We start from the raw sequence: 18259 nt of genomic DNA on the forward strand, positions 1-18259 counted from the left end.
CTAAGAGTTGGTTTTATGAAAAAACCAACAAAATAGGTGAACCTTTAGTTAATTTGATTAGAAGAAGGAAAGTAGAAAATCAAACTGTTAGTCTCAAAAATGAAAAGAGAGAACTTTTCATTAATGAAGAGGAAATAATTAGTTATTTTGCCCAACTGTATATCAATAAATTTGATAATCTAAGTGAAATGGAAGAATATTTACAAAAATAGATTGCCCAGATTAACAGAAGAAATAAATTACTTAAGTAGTCCCATTAAAAAAAAAAAGAAAGAAATAGAGCAAACTATTAATCAACTCTCTAAGAAAAAATCTCCAAGGCCAGATGGATTTACATGTGAATTCTACCAAACATTTAAAGAACAATTAATTCTAACACTATGTAAACTATTTGAAAAAAATAGAGAAAGAAGAAGTCCTACAAATTCCTTTTATAACATAGATATGGTGCTGATACTTAAACCACTTAGATGAAAACAGAAAAAGAAAATTATACACCGATTTCCCTAATGAATATTGGTACAAAAATCATTAATAAAATATTAGCAAAAAAGATTACAGAAAAAGATCCCTAGGATATTACACTACCAAGTAGGATTTATACCAAGAACATTAGGAAATATTTAGAAAAATATTAGCATAATTGACTATATCAATAACCAAACTAACAAAAATCATATGATTATTTCAACAGATACAGAAAAAGTATCCAATACCCATTCCTATTAAAAACACTAGAGAGTATAGGAATAAATGGAGTTTTCCTTAAAATGATCAGTAGCATCTATTTAAAGTCATCAGAAAGCATTACATATAATGGGGACAAACTAGAACCATTCAGAAATCAGAGATGAAACAAAGTTGCCCATTATTACCATTACTATTCGATATTGTATTAGAAATGTTAGCTTTGGCAATAAGAGAAGAAAAAGACATTAAAGGACTTAGAGTAGGTAATGAGGAAACCAAATTATCACTCTTTGCAGATGATACTTAGAGAACCCTAGAGAAGCAACTAAAAAACTGCTAGAAACAATTCTCTTTAGCAAAGTTGCAGGATACAAAATAAAACTACATAATCATCAGCATTTTTATATATTACCAACAAAGTCCAACAGCAAGAGATATAAAGAGAAATTCTATTTAAAATAATTGTCTATAATATAAAATATTTGGGAGTCTACCTGCTAAGGCAAAGTCAGGAACTATATGAATACAACTACAAAACACTTTCCACACAAATAAAGCCAGATCTAATCAATTGGAAAAATATCAAGTGCTCACTAAGTGAATATAGTAAAAATGACAATACTACCTAAATTAATCTATTCAGTGCCATAGCAATTAAACTCCCAAGGAATTATTTTAGAGATCTAGAAAAAATAACAACAAAGTTCACCTAGAAGAGCAAAAGGTCAAGAATTTCAAGGGAACTAATGAAAAAATGCAACTGAAGTTGGCCTGGCTGTATCAAACCTAAAAGTATTATAAATTAGTGGTCATCAAAACCATTTGGCATTGGCTAAGAAATAGAGTAGTTGATTAGTGGAATAGGTTAGGTTCACAGGACAAAATAGCCAATGACTATAGTAATCTAGTATTTGACAAATCCAAAGACCTCACTATCTGACAAAAACTGCTGAGAAAATTCGAAACTAGTATGGCAGAAACTAGGCACTGACCCACACCTAACAGCATATACCAAGATAAGGTCGAAATAGGTTCATGATTTAGACATAAGGAGTGATATTATAAGCATATTAGAAGAACAAAGGATAGTTTATCTCTCAGATCTGTGGAGAAAGAAGAAATATGTGGCCAAAGAAAAACTAAAGTTCATTATTAAACACAAAATAGACAATTTTGATTATATTAAGTTAAAATTTTTTTATACAAACAAAACTAATGCAGATAAGATTAGAAAGGAAGCAATAAACTAGGAAAACATTTTTACATTTAAAGATTTTTATAAAAGCCTCATTTCTAAAAGAGATTTGACTCAAATTTATAAGAATTCAAAGGGGGCAGCTAGGTGGCGCAGTGGATAGAGCACCAGCCTTGAATTCAGGAGGACCCGAGTTCAAATCTAGTCTCAACACTTAACACTTCCTAGCTGTGTGACCCTGGGCAAGTCACTTAACCCCAACCTCAAAAAAAAAAAAAAAAAAAAAAAAAAAGAATTCAAGCCATTCTCCAATTGATAAATAGTCAAAGGATATGAAGAGATAATTTTCAGATAAAGAAATTAAAACCATGTCTAGCCATATGAAAAGATGTTCTAAATCACTATTGATCAGAGAATTGCAAGTTAAGACAACTCTGAGGTACCACTATATACTTCTCAAATTGGCTAAGATGGCAGGAAAAGATAATGAAGAATATTAGAGGGGATGTGGGAAAAGTGGGACACTGGTGCATTGTTGATAGAGTTGTGAATTGATCTAACCAATCTGGAGAACAATTTTGAACTATGCCCAAAGGGCTATCAAACTATGTATATCCTTTGATCCAGCAGTGTCTCTACTGGGCATATATAACAAAGAGATCTTAAAGGAGGGAAAGGGACCCACATTGCAAAAATGTTTGTGATAGCCCTTTTTGTAGTGGCAAGAAACTGGAAACTGAGTGCCCATCATTTGTGGAATGGCTGAATAAATTATGGTAAATGAATGTTATGAAATATCATTGTTCTGTAACAAAGTATCAGTAGTGTGATTTCAGAGAGGCATGGAGAGGCTTACATTAACTGATGCTAAGTGAAATGAGAAGAACTAGGAGATCATTGTATATGGCAACAACAAGACTATATGATAATCAATTCTGATGGAAGTGATTCTTCTCAACAGTGAGATGATTCAGACCAGTTCCAATTATCTTGTGATGAAGAGAGCCCTCTACACCCAGAGAAAGGACTGTGGGAACTGAGTGTGGACCACAATGTAGCATTTTCACTCTTTTTGTTGGTGTTTGCCTTTCTTTTCTTATGCGGCATGATACTTGTATAAATATGTATACATATATTGGATTTCATATATATATTTCTACCATGTTTAACATATATTAGATTACTTGCCATCTAGGGGAGGGCATGGGGGAAAAGGGGAAATTGGAACACAGGATTTTGCAAGGGCTAATGTTGAAGAATTGTCCACACATGTTTTGAAAAATAAAAAGCTTTAATAAATTTTTTTAAATGACTTTTAAATCCATATGTTGAGAAGCAAATTAATGAAAAATCAAAAGTTCATTGTCTTTTGAACTCTTTTATCAATTAATAAAGATTATTACCTTAAAATTAAAAAAAAAAGAAAAGAAAAAACTTTAATAAAAAAATTAGAACTGGAAAAAATAGGTATTTGGGGGGATTCCTGCTCCAGTAAACATCAAACTAAGTCGATTCTGAGGTTCTTTCCAACAATGAAGTCCTGTGATTTTATGAGTATTGACTATAAAATATTTATTTTTTTAACAACAAAAAAATACTACTCTTCTTGAAATAGCTTAGAACAAAACAATTTTTTTTTCGTGGTGCATAATTTCCTGATCAGATCAGTTTCAGTTTATACTCTTTTATCTTAAATATAACAGTCACTATGCTCTCAAGATTGTGCAAACACTTTTGCATTCATTCTTCATTATCTGTCATTGCTCCAATTCATCTTCAATACATATATTTAAAAGCTACAATTTGATAGACATATTTCCTACATATCCATGCTCTTTAGGCAAATTCTTCTTTTTCTTCTCACTGGAAGTATTTTTGGTATCTTCAGAACACCATTGCTGAGAACATCTCATTTATGCTGATATGACCTATTGAATTTTAGGCCATATGGTCCTATCTGAGCACTCTGTAATATTTTCCCAAAATCTATGTTACATTTCTAATGTTAAATTTCTTGGCTCAAATTGCTCAATCTGTGAAGAGTACTTAATTTCCTTTTAGGAGAAAACAGTCATACTGACACATTATCTAAAATTTTAAAATATTACTATATTTTAGGCTAAGACCTTAAAATATCAACTGCACAATCAGGTCTAGGTTTTGCAACAAGTATTAAAAAAATTTTTAAGACAAGATTTTAAAGTAACTGAAACACCAATAAGTTCTTTTTTATAAGCTATAACTTTTTTGTATAACAAATAGCATCTCTTATTAATTACTAAAGAAAACATGGGATCAGATTTCCTAGATAGATCATTCTGGAAATGTTACTGACACATTTAATGCCAAAGTATTTTTTGTGATTACTGAAAGTATAACTGTATATTAAAAAGACAATATATCTTCTTAAAGTTGCGCAACTCTATTTTGGATTATATCTGTCCCTAGGTGGTCCTTCTTTAGGCTTCCAACTAGTGTGTCATAGAATACATGGTATGAAGTAATTCAAACTTAATGGGAATTCAAGTATCTATTTTTGAGCTCATTAGATTGTCCAAAAATAAAAGAAAAACAGATTTTTAAGGACACAGATAAATGGTTCATGCCAGAAAAATATCTTAAAACCAAAATGATCTATGAGGGAATCTCTCTGAATTCTAAATTAGAACTGAAGAATCATGAAATTGCAGAATAGCAAGGACCACAGAGATCATCTGGTTCATGTTTATTATTAGCTTATCAACTGTTTGTTCCATATTTTAGACCAGGTGCCTGGACATTTGCTTCCCCACTCCCAATCATCTAATTGCTTGGAAATTCTGGCTATCCGATGCCTAATAATATTTAATAGAGAAGTTGGATCTTTAATTCCCAAATTTACACTTAAACACCACTGTTATGTGAGAAAAACAAAAAACAAAAACCCAATCAAATGTAAGCAGACTTTAATTTTTTTATGGTCTGCCTTTAAAAAAGTTTATTGATATCTTTTACTTTTACATCATACATTACATTTATATTACATTTCATAATATACTTTCTCCATCTTACAGAGAGTCAACCCTTATAACATAGAAAGAGAGAAAAAAGAAACCGTTGGGGAAAACACACATTGAGAATGTATGATGTTATCTTTAGTGTGTCACAGTTCTGGTCTCAAAATTGCACAACAAGCAAAGAGTTGCCCTCTCATATAGCTTCTTCTTTTTTTAAAAGCTTTTACAAAAGTATTTCAAAACTATTTTATTAAGTATCACAAAGACAATAGTTAGAGAAACATTCCCCAAACCTAGGCTACAGAATTCAAGGAGCTCTTAAACTCTGTACAAATATCCAGAGGAAGCTACTTATTCTCTGTTTAGTATTTATGAAAAAAGGAAGGTAATTTAGCCTCAACTTATGACTGTTAATCATGAAGAGTTCCCAAGTGTTTTGAGAGGCATCTAATAAAATATTGCAATAGGAATTATTGCTGGAGATTGAGATTTACCATAAACCTAATTGCAGTCATGTACATGAAGCAAGAAAGCACTCATAAAATTCATCAAACAGTATATCAAGCACAAAATTAGATTTAAAGTGATGCTGAACTGAGAATTATATATGTCGGGGGCAGCTAGGTGGCACAGTGGATAGAGCACCAGCCCTGAATTCAGGAGGACCCGAGTTCACATCTGGTCTCAGACATTTAACATTTCCTAGCTGTGTGACCCTGGGCAAGTCACTTAACCCCAGTCTCAGGGGGGAAAAGGGGGAAAAGAGAATTATATATGTCTACTATATTGTATATGCTTCTTTAACAATGTACATTTCTTAGAGAAATATCAACTTCTTTGTATTTCTGGGAACTAAATGCTGACAAATATAATTTTCCTTGCTGCTAACTTTTCTTCTCTACCTCTCCTACAGAGATATTAGTCAAAGTCTGGAACCCCAAAGTTCCTGACTTCAGTCTCTTGGGGGCACACTGTCTCTAATACACCTCAGGACTCCTGTATCGAACTCAAGTTTTCCTATGGCTTTTCCAGTTGCAGTTTTTCTCAATATCTTGAACAGGTGATTTGCCAAGTGTGACTTTTTTAAACCTCACCACATGCTTTTTGACTTGGTTTGCAAAAATTCATATACTGTCATGTTTTTCTGACTTTTTCATATTCATTTTTGTCACAGCACAGCATTATATTCATGTACAATAATTAATTCAGATATTCTTTAAGTGACTAACATCTAATTTGTTTCTAGTTCTTTTCTGCTACAAAAGTGTAGGTAATGAATTCAAATCTGGACTCAGACACTTAACACTTCCTGGCTATGTGACCTTGAGCAAGTCACTTAACCTCAATTGCCTCAGCAAAAAGTGTCCCCAAAAAAGTTTGGGACTTTTCTCTCCCTGATCTTCTTGGGGCATATGCGTAGCAGTGATATCTCTGGGTCCAAGAATATGATCCTTTTAATCACTTTCTTAGGATCCTTCCAAATTGCTTTCTAGAAACGGCTGGGATTGCAAAAAAGGCTGGAGATATTAATATGAACTCATTCTGAGTGAAGTGAGTAGAACCAAGAGAATACTGTACATAGCAACAAGAAGATTATGTGATTGATGATCAATTCTGATGGACTTGTCTCTTTTTAACAATGAAGGGATTCAGGCCAATTTCAATAAACTTGTGATCGAGATACCCATTTGTACCTCGAGAGAGGGTTGTGGAGACTGAGTGTTGATCACACCATAGTATTTTCATCTTTTTTATTATTTGCTTACTTTTTTTCTTATTTTTTTTTTCTTTTTTGACCTGATTTTTCTTGTGAAGCATGATAAATGTGGAAATAGGTTGAGAATATTTAACCTGTTTAACCTATTTTGGATTACTTGCTGTCTAGGGGTGGAGGTAAGGGGAAAGAAAGGAGAAAAATTTGGAACACAAGGTTTTGCAAGGATGAATGTTGAAAGCTATCTTTGCATGTATTTTAAAAATAAAAAGCTATTATAAAAACATTTTTAAAGGCAAAATAAAAAAAATAAAATAAAAAAAAATAAAAAAATAAATAAAAGGAAAGAAATGGCTGGACCAAAGCACAGCTCCACCAATAGTCTATGTGTACCTGTCTTTCCACAATCTTTCCAAAATTCATTATTCTCATATTTTGTCATCTTTATTAGTTTGAGGTAAAATTTTGTAGTTGGTTGATTTTTATTTTTCTTGTTATTAGGGCTTCAAAGCAACCTTTTTTATGATTACTAATAGTTTGCAAATATTCTTTTGAGAACTGTTTCTTCAAATCCCTAGATCACTTATGCACTGAAGCATGGAACACTGACAAGGCAGAGCCAAGGAAGTGGAGTAAAAGAAGGGACTTGTCTGAGCTTACCTCCCACCATCTCCATATCAGCAGATCTCCCCAAAAAACAGAGTGAAACAATTTTCCCGACCAAGACAACTTCAAAGGTCAACAAAAAAGGGCTCTTGCACCAGGGTAAGAGAGGTGTGATATCTGGGAAAGGTCACACTGGTGCAGATTGCCCCCCCCCCACTCCCCCGCAAACCAGGAATAGGCCTCAGGGTAACTAAATCAGTGGCAGCAGTGACAGTTTACAAACCTTGATCACTTCTTACTTATAAGGAGTTATTTTCTTCAGTGAGCTTTTTTATTCTTTCTTTTCCAGTTGGCCACTTTGAATTTCAGAATTCTTAGCCCTCAGATGGTAAGGGGGACGGTCAGCAGAACCACTGGTCAGAAGGAGATTACAGGGCTCTCTTTGCTGGCATTGGGGGTAGGACTCTATTGCTTTGCCCATACTCAGTCTGTGTTGCGTTCTAGGTGGCAATTCTAGAATGAAAAGTATCACTAGATTGTGGACATGCTAGAGCAGGGACTCTCTTTACAGGAACAGAGCAAAAAAGAGTGCTTCTGGTTACTCACAGACATATGTCAAGAGTAGTAAATGCATTTCTCTCTAGATCATACTACCCTGAAAGAGCCAAAAACTTACAGGTCCCAGAATTACCTATGAAAAAAGCTGCACCAAAAAACCCTCAATCATGGGACAGTTCCCCTCCATTTGAAAATTTCCCCACTTCAGCATAAAATTAAAATCAAGAAATAGGATGGAAAATGAGCAAAAAACTGAAACAAATTCTGACTGTATAAAGATACTATGATGACAAGGAAAATCAAAATACACACGTAGAAAAAGACAACAAAATCAAAATTCCTGAATACAGAGCCCCCAAGAAAAATATGAATGGGTCTCAGGTCATGGAAAAACTCAAAAAGGATTTTTAAAAATCAAGGAAGAACGGTAGAGGAAAAACTGGGAAGAGAAATGGGAGTGAGATAAGAAAATGATGTAAAAAGTGTCAATAGCTTGGTAAAGGAGACACTCCCCTTCCAAAAAAATACTGAAGAAAATAACATCTTAAAAAAGAGAATGGTAAAGAGGCAAATGATAAAATGAGGCACCAAAATTCAATGAAGAAAAGAATAATTTGAATTGGCTAAATGGAAAAAGATATATAAAAATTCAATGAAGAGAAAAACTCCTTAAAAAAGTAGAATCAACAAAAAGGAAAAGAAGATACAGAAGCTCACTGAAAAAAATAATTTCTTAAAGTTAGAAATAAGCAAATAGAAGCTAATGAGACATCAAGGCAATCAAAATCAAAAGATTTAAAAATAGAAGTACATGTAAAATATCTCACTGGGGAAAGAACTGAAAGAGATTTGGAAAGTAAATTCAAGAGATTATTGGACTACTTTAAAGTCATGATCAAAAAAAGGAGCCTAAAAGAAATTATCAAGCAGATGGGTGTGGACAAAGAAGGAAAAGAGACAGATGAGAGGGTGGAGTAGGACAGATGGGATCATTCTTTGGAGGTGGAGAGAGAGGAAGGAGGTGTGAAGATTCCTGTATCTAATCCCCTGAGGGCGACCCCAAAAGACCAAGAATTAAGACTTTTGCTTATCCTGACTTCGGCTTATTCTAAGATATCCAGGGTCTCAACAGAAAATGATATTTATAACTCCCAAACTCTTTCTCATTATTAGGACAGTTAGGAGTATATAGAGACAGAAAGCAGAATTGTGAGTTGAATGTAATGCTATGATTATCTTTAAAAAAAAAAAAAAAATCAAGGGATAAGAAAAAAAGAATGCCCTGGGAGAAGAGAAAAGAGAGAGATGGAATGAGATAAATTATTCCATATAATAAAAATGAATATCTCTAAGAATGGTGTTAGTGAGAAATGATTTTTGTCTCTCTACATAAGAAAATGACAATTTTCCAATAGTCTCTTCAGTCATAATAAACTAGAAACATCATAATGCCAGAGGGTGAAGACAAGGTAGATACTTTGGAAATTAGGGTTGTAAATTTTTGAGCTACTATATTGCCATATAAAAGAAGGCTAAAATATTTTACAATGGAGGGAGAAACGGGAGAAGCAGGGAAAGGAGTATGTGAACCTTATTCTCATTATTGGAATTGATTCAAAGATGGAATAATATACATACTCAGTTGGGTGTAAAATCTATCTTACCATACAAGAAAGGAGGAAGGGAGGGGCATAAATGAAGGAGGTAGGGAAGCTAATAAAAGGGAGGACAATTGGGAGAGGCAAAAGTCAGAAGCAAAATACTTTTAAGAATGTACAATGTAAAAGGAAGGATAAGGTAGGATAAATGGGTAAAATTAGGATGAAGGGAAATACATTACTGTAAAAAAAAAATTTATAGTTTCTTTGATAAAAAACTTCATTTCTCAACTATACAGTCAAATTTATAGAAATGAAAGCCATTCCTCAATTTATAGTCAGAGAAGCAGTTTTCAGACAAAGTAATCAAAGCTATTTATAGTCATATGAAAATCACTATTGATGAGAGAAATGCAAATTCAAAAAACTAAAAATTACTGCCTCACAGCTGTCAGACTAACAGAAGGAGAAAATGACAAATGTTGGAGAAAATGTGAGAAAATTAAAACACTAATGTACTACTGGTGAAGTTGTATATTGATTCAACCATTCTGGAGAGCAATTTGGAACTAGGTCCAAAAGACTATTTAATGATGCATATTCTTTGACCAAGCAATACCGCTACTAGGTGGCAGAGACAAAAAACAAAAAGGAAAAGGACTTATATGTACAAAAATATTTATAGCAGCTCTTTTAGTTGTGGCAAAGAACTGGAAAATGAAGGGATGTCCATCAATTGGGGAATGGCCAAACAAGCAGTTATATATGATTGTGATAGATATTATTGTGCTTTAAGAAATGATAAGTAAGATACTATCAGAAAAACGTGGAAATACTTTCATGAATGTCTCATCTCCATGGCTCTGTTTGGGCTATATGTCACCTAATCCAGCACCTGCAGTTCTGGTTGGCTGAAATTCCCTCTCAGTTTAGTCATTCAATTTCAACTGCTTTGTTATTGTAGTTCTTTAAACATATTTTTAATGTTACTATCATTATATGTAAATGGATTCCCTTGGTTCTGCTTTCTGTAAATATATATATATTCCAAGTTTTTCTTTATTATACTGATCATTTCTTATATTAGATAAACATAGCATTTATGATTTATTCCATCTCTGCTTGCTGGGTGTTTATTTTCTGCAGTCTTATGTCACTATAAAAAGAGTTTTGCAGAGTATATGCTGTGTTTTTCTTTATGTTATAACCACCTTGGGTGGATAGTCCCATAAGTAGAATCTTTGGATTAAAGGGTAGGGAAATTTCGACCACTCTCACTGCATAGTTCAAAAATGGTTTCCAGAATGGTTGGACCAATACATATCTACCATTACCTCTCCAATATTTTACTATTCCCATCTTTTGTCATCTTTGCCAATTTTATCAAATATGAAGTGAAACCTTAAAGATTTTCATTTCTCTTATTAGAGAATTTAGAACGTATATACATATATATGTGTATATATATTTTATATATTCTAATATGATAAATTGCTATCAGAGGAAAGGGTCTAAAGGAGAATATATGCTTTTCTCTGTTCAAACCACTAGGAAATTTTGTGCTCCTTGAAATTTCCCTAAGAAAAAGGAGTCCAAGATAAAATTACAAGTTTTTAGCAATAAAAATATTTTTTCTTACTATTTATATCCACTTTATTCAATATAATCACCAATTTTCATTAAGATTTTCAAAGAGAACCATTTAACAATGGAAAGTAACTGTTTTACATGTCTCTATTTCTTCTAAATACAAAATAACACTACTTTTGAAGATTAGCCTCTTAAAAACTAAAACCACTATTTCACTAAATATATCTTAGGGAAATCATAAGAAAATGCTACAAAAATCTTAGATTTAATTGCATTTCTTTTCCCTCCCCTCTCCCTATCCCTGGTAAAAATACATGAAAATTTTCTTGGACCAATCTTACACTGCCACCAAACAGTTAGTTGCTTCCCAAATAAAATTCAAGATGCTTTAATCCACTAAACCACAAGTGGTCATATTCCCTTGAATCTGTGGTAACATTTATTTAATTTTTTTCTATTTGTTCAGGATAGACAGCTAGGTAGTAAAGAGAGGAACAGGTCTGGAGTCAGAAATAACCGAGTTCAAATCCAGCCTCAGATACTTACTAGTTGTGATAGAAAGTCACTTACCCCCTGTTTGTCTCAATTCCAAACCACTCTGGGATCTTTGCCAAGAATACTATGTCAACAAAGTCCATGCTGAACAACAACAAAAATGCTTCATTCAGTATAATCTAATTTGCATCATATTTTCTTATGTATATAACTCACCATCCTTCCATACTTTACTGTAAATTCCTAGAGGACAGATACTGTTGTTTTTCATCTTTGTGTTCATAATGTCTTTGATGTAGTAGCTATTAAATAAATGTTTGTTTTAATTCAATTAAATTGAATTGAATTTCTGCTATTAAGGTATTTTACCTGGAGGTTAATGTCTGCCTCATAGAAAGTTAGACATGAGCAATAATGCCGATCTGAGTCAATATCTGTCAGGACAACCACGAAGAACGTTGGCTGCTTCCTCTCTCTAGACAGTTGCCATCCTCCAGGCTGACAAAACTAATTGGGAAAAAGAAAAGAAGAGTTTATAATTTAATTTTGAAAAAATAATGAAAAATCAACACTATATAATTATTAAAAAGGAATACAGGGTATTCCAAATTTTAATGCAATTTTAAACATAATAGCTTAATACATATATTGCTAAATATATGCCTACATATGATATATACAAGTTATATGCTAATGTATAACTTACATATAAAAAAATATATATATACATATGTCTACATGTACATATACAAGCACACACATGCATGTGTCTATATATAATTTTCTTTAACTGAGTTATTTATTAATGACCTAGGCTTTACTATCCATTTAACCCATATTTATCTCTTACAACATAAAATAAGTCAAATTTCATTTAGAACCTCATAAAATCTGGCATTTTCATTGACATGAATATTGTTTTATAAGGATGGCCTGAATTTTCTACGGATACCATTATAAGGGAAGGCAAAAAAGAAAGAGATTTTTGTTTTTAGAAAATGAAGAAAAAAGGATAGAACTGGGTGGTTTGAGGATGAAGATTATTCTTGAGTAATTAATAAAAATAGCAAAGGCTATCAAGTTGAAAAAAAAAATGATTGTTCACTCAGAGGCTCACGAACTTAATTTTCAGCTCAACATAAATAAAAGAACAATCTAGCAAAGTTTCTCAAAATATATGTGACAGAAAATAAGAACTGGAAATAATTCTGTAGTATTGTCTCATTTTCTGATCTTATTTATACAACTGTACCTTAACACGAGTTACTTTCTTTTTTAAAATTTTTTTATTTTTTCATTAATTTTATAATTATAATTTTTTGACAGTACATATGCATGAGTAATCTTTTTTTTTTTTTACAACATTATCCCTTGCATTCATTTCTCCAAATTTTCCCCGCCCCCCCCCCAGATGACAGGCAATCCCATACATATTAAATGTGTTGCAGTATAACCTAGATACAATATATGTGGGTAAATCCAATTTTCTTGTTGCACGTTAAGAATTGGATTCCAAAGGTATAAGTAACCTGGATAGAAAGACAATAGTGCAAACAGTTTACACTCAATTCCCAGTGTTCCTTCTCTGGGTGTAGCTGTTTCTGTCCATCATTGATCAACTGGAAGTGAGTTGGATCTTCTTTATGTTGAAGATATCCACTTCCATCAGAATACATCTTCATACAGTATTGTTGTTGAAGTGTATAGTGATCTTCTGGTTCTGCTCATTTCACTCAGCATCAGTTGATGTAAGTCTCTCCAAGCCTCTCTGTATTCCTCCTGCTGGTCATTTCTTACAGAGCAATAATATTCCATAACCTTCATATACCATAATTAAATTGATGGACATCCATTCATCTTCCAGTTTCTAGCCACTAGAAAAAGAGCTGCCACAAACATTTTGGCACATACAGGTCCCTTTCAGCTCTTTAGTATTTCTTTGGGATATAAGCCCAGTAGTAGCACTGCTGGGTCAAAGGGTATGCACAGTTTGATAACTTTTGGGGCATAGTTCCAGATTGCTCTCCAGAATGGCTGGATTCTTTCACAACTCCACCAACAATGCATCAGTGTCCTAGTTTTCCCACATCCCCTCCAACATTCTGCATTATTTGTTCCTGTCATCTTAGCCAATCTGACAGGTGTGTAGTGGTATCTCAGAGTTGTCTTAATTTGCATTTCTCTGATCAGTAGTGATTTGGAACACTCTTTCATATGAGTGGAAATAATTTCAATTTCATCATCTGAGAATTGTCTGTTCATATCCTTTGACCATTTATCAATTGGAGAATGGTTTGATTTCTTATAAATTAGGGTCAGTTCTCTATATATTTTGGAAATGAGGCCTTTATCAGAACCTTTAATTGTAAAAATATTTTCCCAATTTGTTACTTCCCTTCTAATCTTGTTTGCATTAGTTTTGTTTGTACAAAAGCTTTTTAATTTGATGTAATTAAATTCTTATATTTTGTGATCAATAATGATCTCTAGTTCTCCTTTGGTCATAAATTCCTTCCTCCTCCACAGGTCTGAGAGGTAGACTATTCTCTGTTCCTCTTATCTATTTATGACTAACAAGAGTTACTTTCTATTCCCACTAATAATAGTTCACATTTATAAAGGGTTATAAAGTTTACAAAACACTTTCCACACAACTCAGCAATATCTCATGCCCTAGGTATTTCTCTTTATTGGGATTCCTGATCACACCTTCTTTCTCATTTGCACTTCTCTTCACTTGTATTTAGTATTAACTTACACAGAAAGAACAAAGGTGAAAGCCTGACTATTTCTAAAACCAGTATAAGCTGCTACTAGCACATTCCACTTCTTTACAAAATAAAAATCCTGCCACTTTTTTGGGGGGGAGAGTTATACAATGTGCTAAAGTTATGAAATGAAAAATTATAGCCAACTAATACAACACTTTTTGCAGGTAACTCAATAAATTAGTAAAACAGTCCTAATCATCTACCTTAATTTTTCTTAATTTTAAAGTGTAAGTCAATAGACAATAACTATTTCCTATTTAAAATACGGATGCATATTTTTAAAGAGTTCTGTCCAAAAATAATTTTTAAAAAGCTTTCTATTTGGGAGAAAGCATTTATATGCTTTCAGATCTAGAAAAGCCCTATTTTGGAGGCCCCCATGGTAGGATAAACTCGTTGGGCTTCTTTCTGCCTGATGTCTCAGAAATTCTCCCAGAATTAATCACATCAGAAAAAAAAAAGAAAACCCTAGAAAATATCTGTAAACAACAGAGCACAATTCCACCCTGACAGCTTCATGCAAGTCAAAGTTAATAAAGTTTATAAAGCTGCTGCCACAGGCTAGGCAATATGACAAACAATCCAAAAAGATGAATAAAGGAAGTCTCCAAATAGCGTCCAGTTTGAAAATCTAAATATCAATAAATGTAAAATCCTGTTTTTAGGTTCAAAAATCAATTAAGGAAGTAGAAAATGGGGAAAATAGTTTGGTAATAACTCATATATTTTTTTAAAAGTGATTTAGGTGACAACAAGCTTGAGCCCATTAAATCATCATTTGAGTCAATGATCTAGTTTCCAGAACATTTAAAATGATTTTAGGCTGCAGAAGAATTTTCTATTTTATAGAAATAAAGTATGCAGATCCTAGACATCATTCCTTACTCTATGCTAATAACTCAATCTACTGTGAGAATCTAGAGACTATATTTATTTAAGTGGTCATCAAAATAAAGACAACTAGAAGAGAAAGGGATATGGAAACAAATACTTGTATCTGTTAGAGAATATTCAGAATAGAAAACAGTTGATAAAAGGGAAATATGAGACTGCTGTCTCCAAATCCTGAAAAACTTTCATAATAGTAATAGTTCAGAACACCCAAAGAAAGGACAATCAAGTTGGCAGAGACCTAATTTCGTGTCAATGAAGATCAGTTTTTTTTAAAAAATGGGATATTTAGCTTGGAGAAGAAAATTGTGGGAAAGGGAGGCCAAAGACACGTTCTCATGTGAAGTCAAGCCTATAGAATCCTTGATTTAAAGATGATGGGTCTCATAGGTCAATTCATCCCATAGCCTTGTTTAAAAAAAAAAAAAAAAAAAAAAATCCTGGCTGCAGGGCCAGGACTGGAACCCAAATTCTTTGATTTTGAATATGAAGCTTCTTTCATTGTTCTACCTGGTCCAGAAGGAAGAGATGGGGATGATGATTAGAAGGTATAGGACCAAATTCAACCATGGTATATGGAAAAAACTTGTTAACAATTAGAATGGAAATAATGGGAAAAAACTGCCTTTTAGCTAGTGAGTTTCCCAATCCAAGGGCTAGCCAAAGCCTTGACATGATGTGCGCTGAGTCATTATTAGTAGATCAGAAAGCACATGGGTCCAGACCAGAAGCTTGTGAGTTTTGAGTCACAGGGTTATTTTGGCTTTTATATGAATTAGGATCAAAATATGTTAGTTAGAATTCCATCTAATACAATGATTTCATTTTATAGATGACGAAACTGAAGCTCTGAAAGGCTAACTTGCCTACAGACAAATTTGGAGTAAACAGCAAAATTAAGTTTGAATCCAGGTCTTCTGATTTCAAATCCAATACTTTTTCAACCAAAAAGAATAATAGCAATAATTAGCATTTACATAGCACTTCCTATGTGCCAGTCACTTTGTTAAGTATCTTACAAATATTACTTCATTTAAGCCTCACAACTCAAGGAGGCTTTTGCTATTATTATGTACATTTTACAGATGAGGAAACTGGGGCCAAGAGAAGTGGTCAACCCAGCTCCTAAAGGAAACTGGATTTGAATTCATGTCTTCCTGACTCCAGACTCAGTGCTTTATCCATTGGGCCACCTAGGCGCTTAGGCTATACTCCTTCATATTATGTTTTTTAATATAAAAATTTTCTTGTTTCATTACCAGTTCCTCTTGCCCCCAAAGCTTTTTAACTTTGGGTGATTCTGTTCCCTTCCTCTCTTTCCTTCAGTTTATAGATTTGATCAATATATTTCAAGCCCAAAGGGCCATATTACTAGATTAGTTTAAATACAGAGTGAGACAACATGGTACATCGGATAGGGAAATTGTGGAAGGGAAAAAAATATTTATTAAGAAGCTCATATATCCCAGGTACTATGATAAGAACTTTACAAATAGTAGCTTATTTCATTCTGAAATAGATACTATTAAGATTCCCATTTCACAGATTGCTCAGGATCACACAGATACTATCTGAGACTGGATTTGAATTCAGGTTCTCCTAATTCCAGGGTCTGTACTCAATCTGCTGCACCACCTAGTCTCCTAGAGACCTGGTTCAAAGTGAAGAAGATCTGGATTCAAATCCTAACTATTCCACATAGAACCTGAGAAAGCCAAATAGCTAACTGTTCAGTACCCTAGGATCTCTCTAAGACTCTTAGGAGGAGAGAACAGAGGCTGATTTGCATCAGTAGAGAAAACACCCTTTACCAGGAACTCCCTATTAGTTCAGTCCACTGATTGTCCATGACCCCATTTGGGATTTTCTTGACAATTATACTGGAGTAATTGGCGATTTCCTTCTCCAATTCATTTTACAGTTGAGGAACTGAGGCAAATAGGGTTTAAATGACATTCTCAGAGACACACTACTAGGAAGTTATCTGACATTAGATTTGATCTCAGAAAAATGAATCTTCCTGTTTCCAGGTCTGGCAATCTATCCACACAGCAACACCTCTCTGCCCAAGACCTATTTATGGTGATGAAATCCTAAAGGTCCATCCTAAATAGAGGTAACCAGGGAGAAGAGGGACAGAAAGCAAAGAACAGGGAAAAGGAAAGTAAAGAGAAGGGAGGAAGAAAAGAAGAACAGAAAGAATATGTTTCTTCTCTCCTTCTGCCTCTACAACTCTAGATTATGAATGAAGTCTATGGTCTTTCTCCCCTGGCCCCACATTTGTATGGGTATGCTGCACATATTTTCCCTCTTCCAAAGAGTTCTAATGTTATAGCACAGCATATATTTGAACCAGTTTGAAGAGTTCTAGAATACTAAAATGTGATCAATGAGAGAGAATTCATCAGGGTAGCTTTTTACACCATCTTATTCCCTTTGCTATGTTCACTAAACTTCTAATTACTCATTCAGTTTTCCAGGAATCCTGATACAAGCAAAACCATACTCTACAAAGAAGAGGTGACTTCCCTGTAAAGTAATTAATTACTTGATATTAATTAGTTTTATTTGAGCTTAAATAGTATAAAATGTCTCGGAGGCTAATAGGCCCTTGGGTAAGTTGATCACTGAGATAGTAATAGATTCATGGAGCTCCATGATACACTCTGAATCACAATGACATGTTGCCAACTCATTTTTTTCCCCAATTGATTCTCAAATTTTTACTGGAGTTCATATAGGCTATATGTTAAAACTGTTCAAGTTACACAAAAATTGTTGACTTTTTAAAAAGAGGAAAACTAAATATGATTTTATTCTATGGGAGGTATATTTAATGGATATCATAAAATAACTTCACATAGGACAGAGCTAGTACTTCAGCACTATTTATAAGCATCAATACTGCTTCATAATAATAAAACTGAAAAAAAGTGAAATGTCTTACATCTCTAATTTCAAGAGAAAGCCAAATAAAATAATCTCACAAGTTAATGACAAATATCTAACATTCTACAATCTTCCTTCTATATCATATCCACATTTAGTTTCCCAAGAGCTTCACTCATTTCCTCACTTCTGAATTTCATAAGTTTTAAAATAAAAATGAAAGAATTTGCAAGTTAAAATTTTTTAAGTTTGTCAAAATTCCTTGT

The 18259-nt window shown here is 33.3% G+C and overlaps 1 protein-coding gene across 4 annotated transcripts in view; it reads right to left on the minus strand.

The window, feature by feature from the left end:
* SBF2 (SET binding factor 2) overlaps positions 1 to 18259 on the minus strand; it is a 448846-nt gene that overhangs the window by 273099 nt on the left and 157488 nt on the right. For all 4 annotated transcript variants that reach the window (XM_074273454.1, XM_074273453.1, XM_074273452.1 and 1 more), the window contains exon 3: positions 11812 to 11949. In XM_074273454.1, coding sequence (XP_074129555.1) covers positions 11812 to 11949 — 138 coding nt within the window. The remainder of the gene's footprint in view (positions 1 to 11811; positions 11950 to 18259) is intronic.

The sequence above is a fragment of the Sminthopsis crassicaudata genome, chromosome 6, assembly GCF_048593235.1.
Source record: "Sminthopsis crassicaudata isolate SCR6 chromosome 6, ASM4859323v1, whole genome shotgun sequence".
In the NCBI taxonomy this organism is placed as follows: Eukaryota; Metazoa; Chordata; class Mammalia; order Dasyuromorphia; family Dasyuridae; genus Sminthopsis; species Sminthopsis crassicaudata.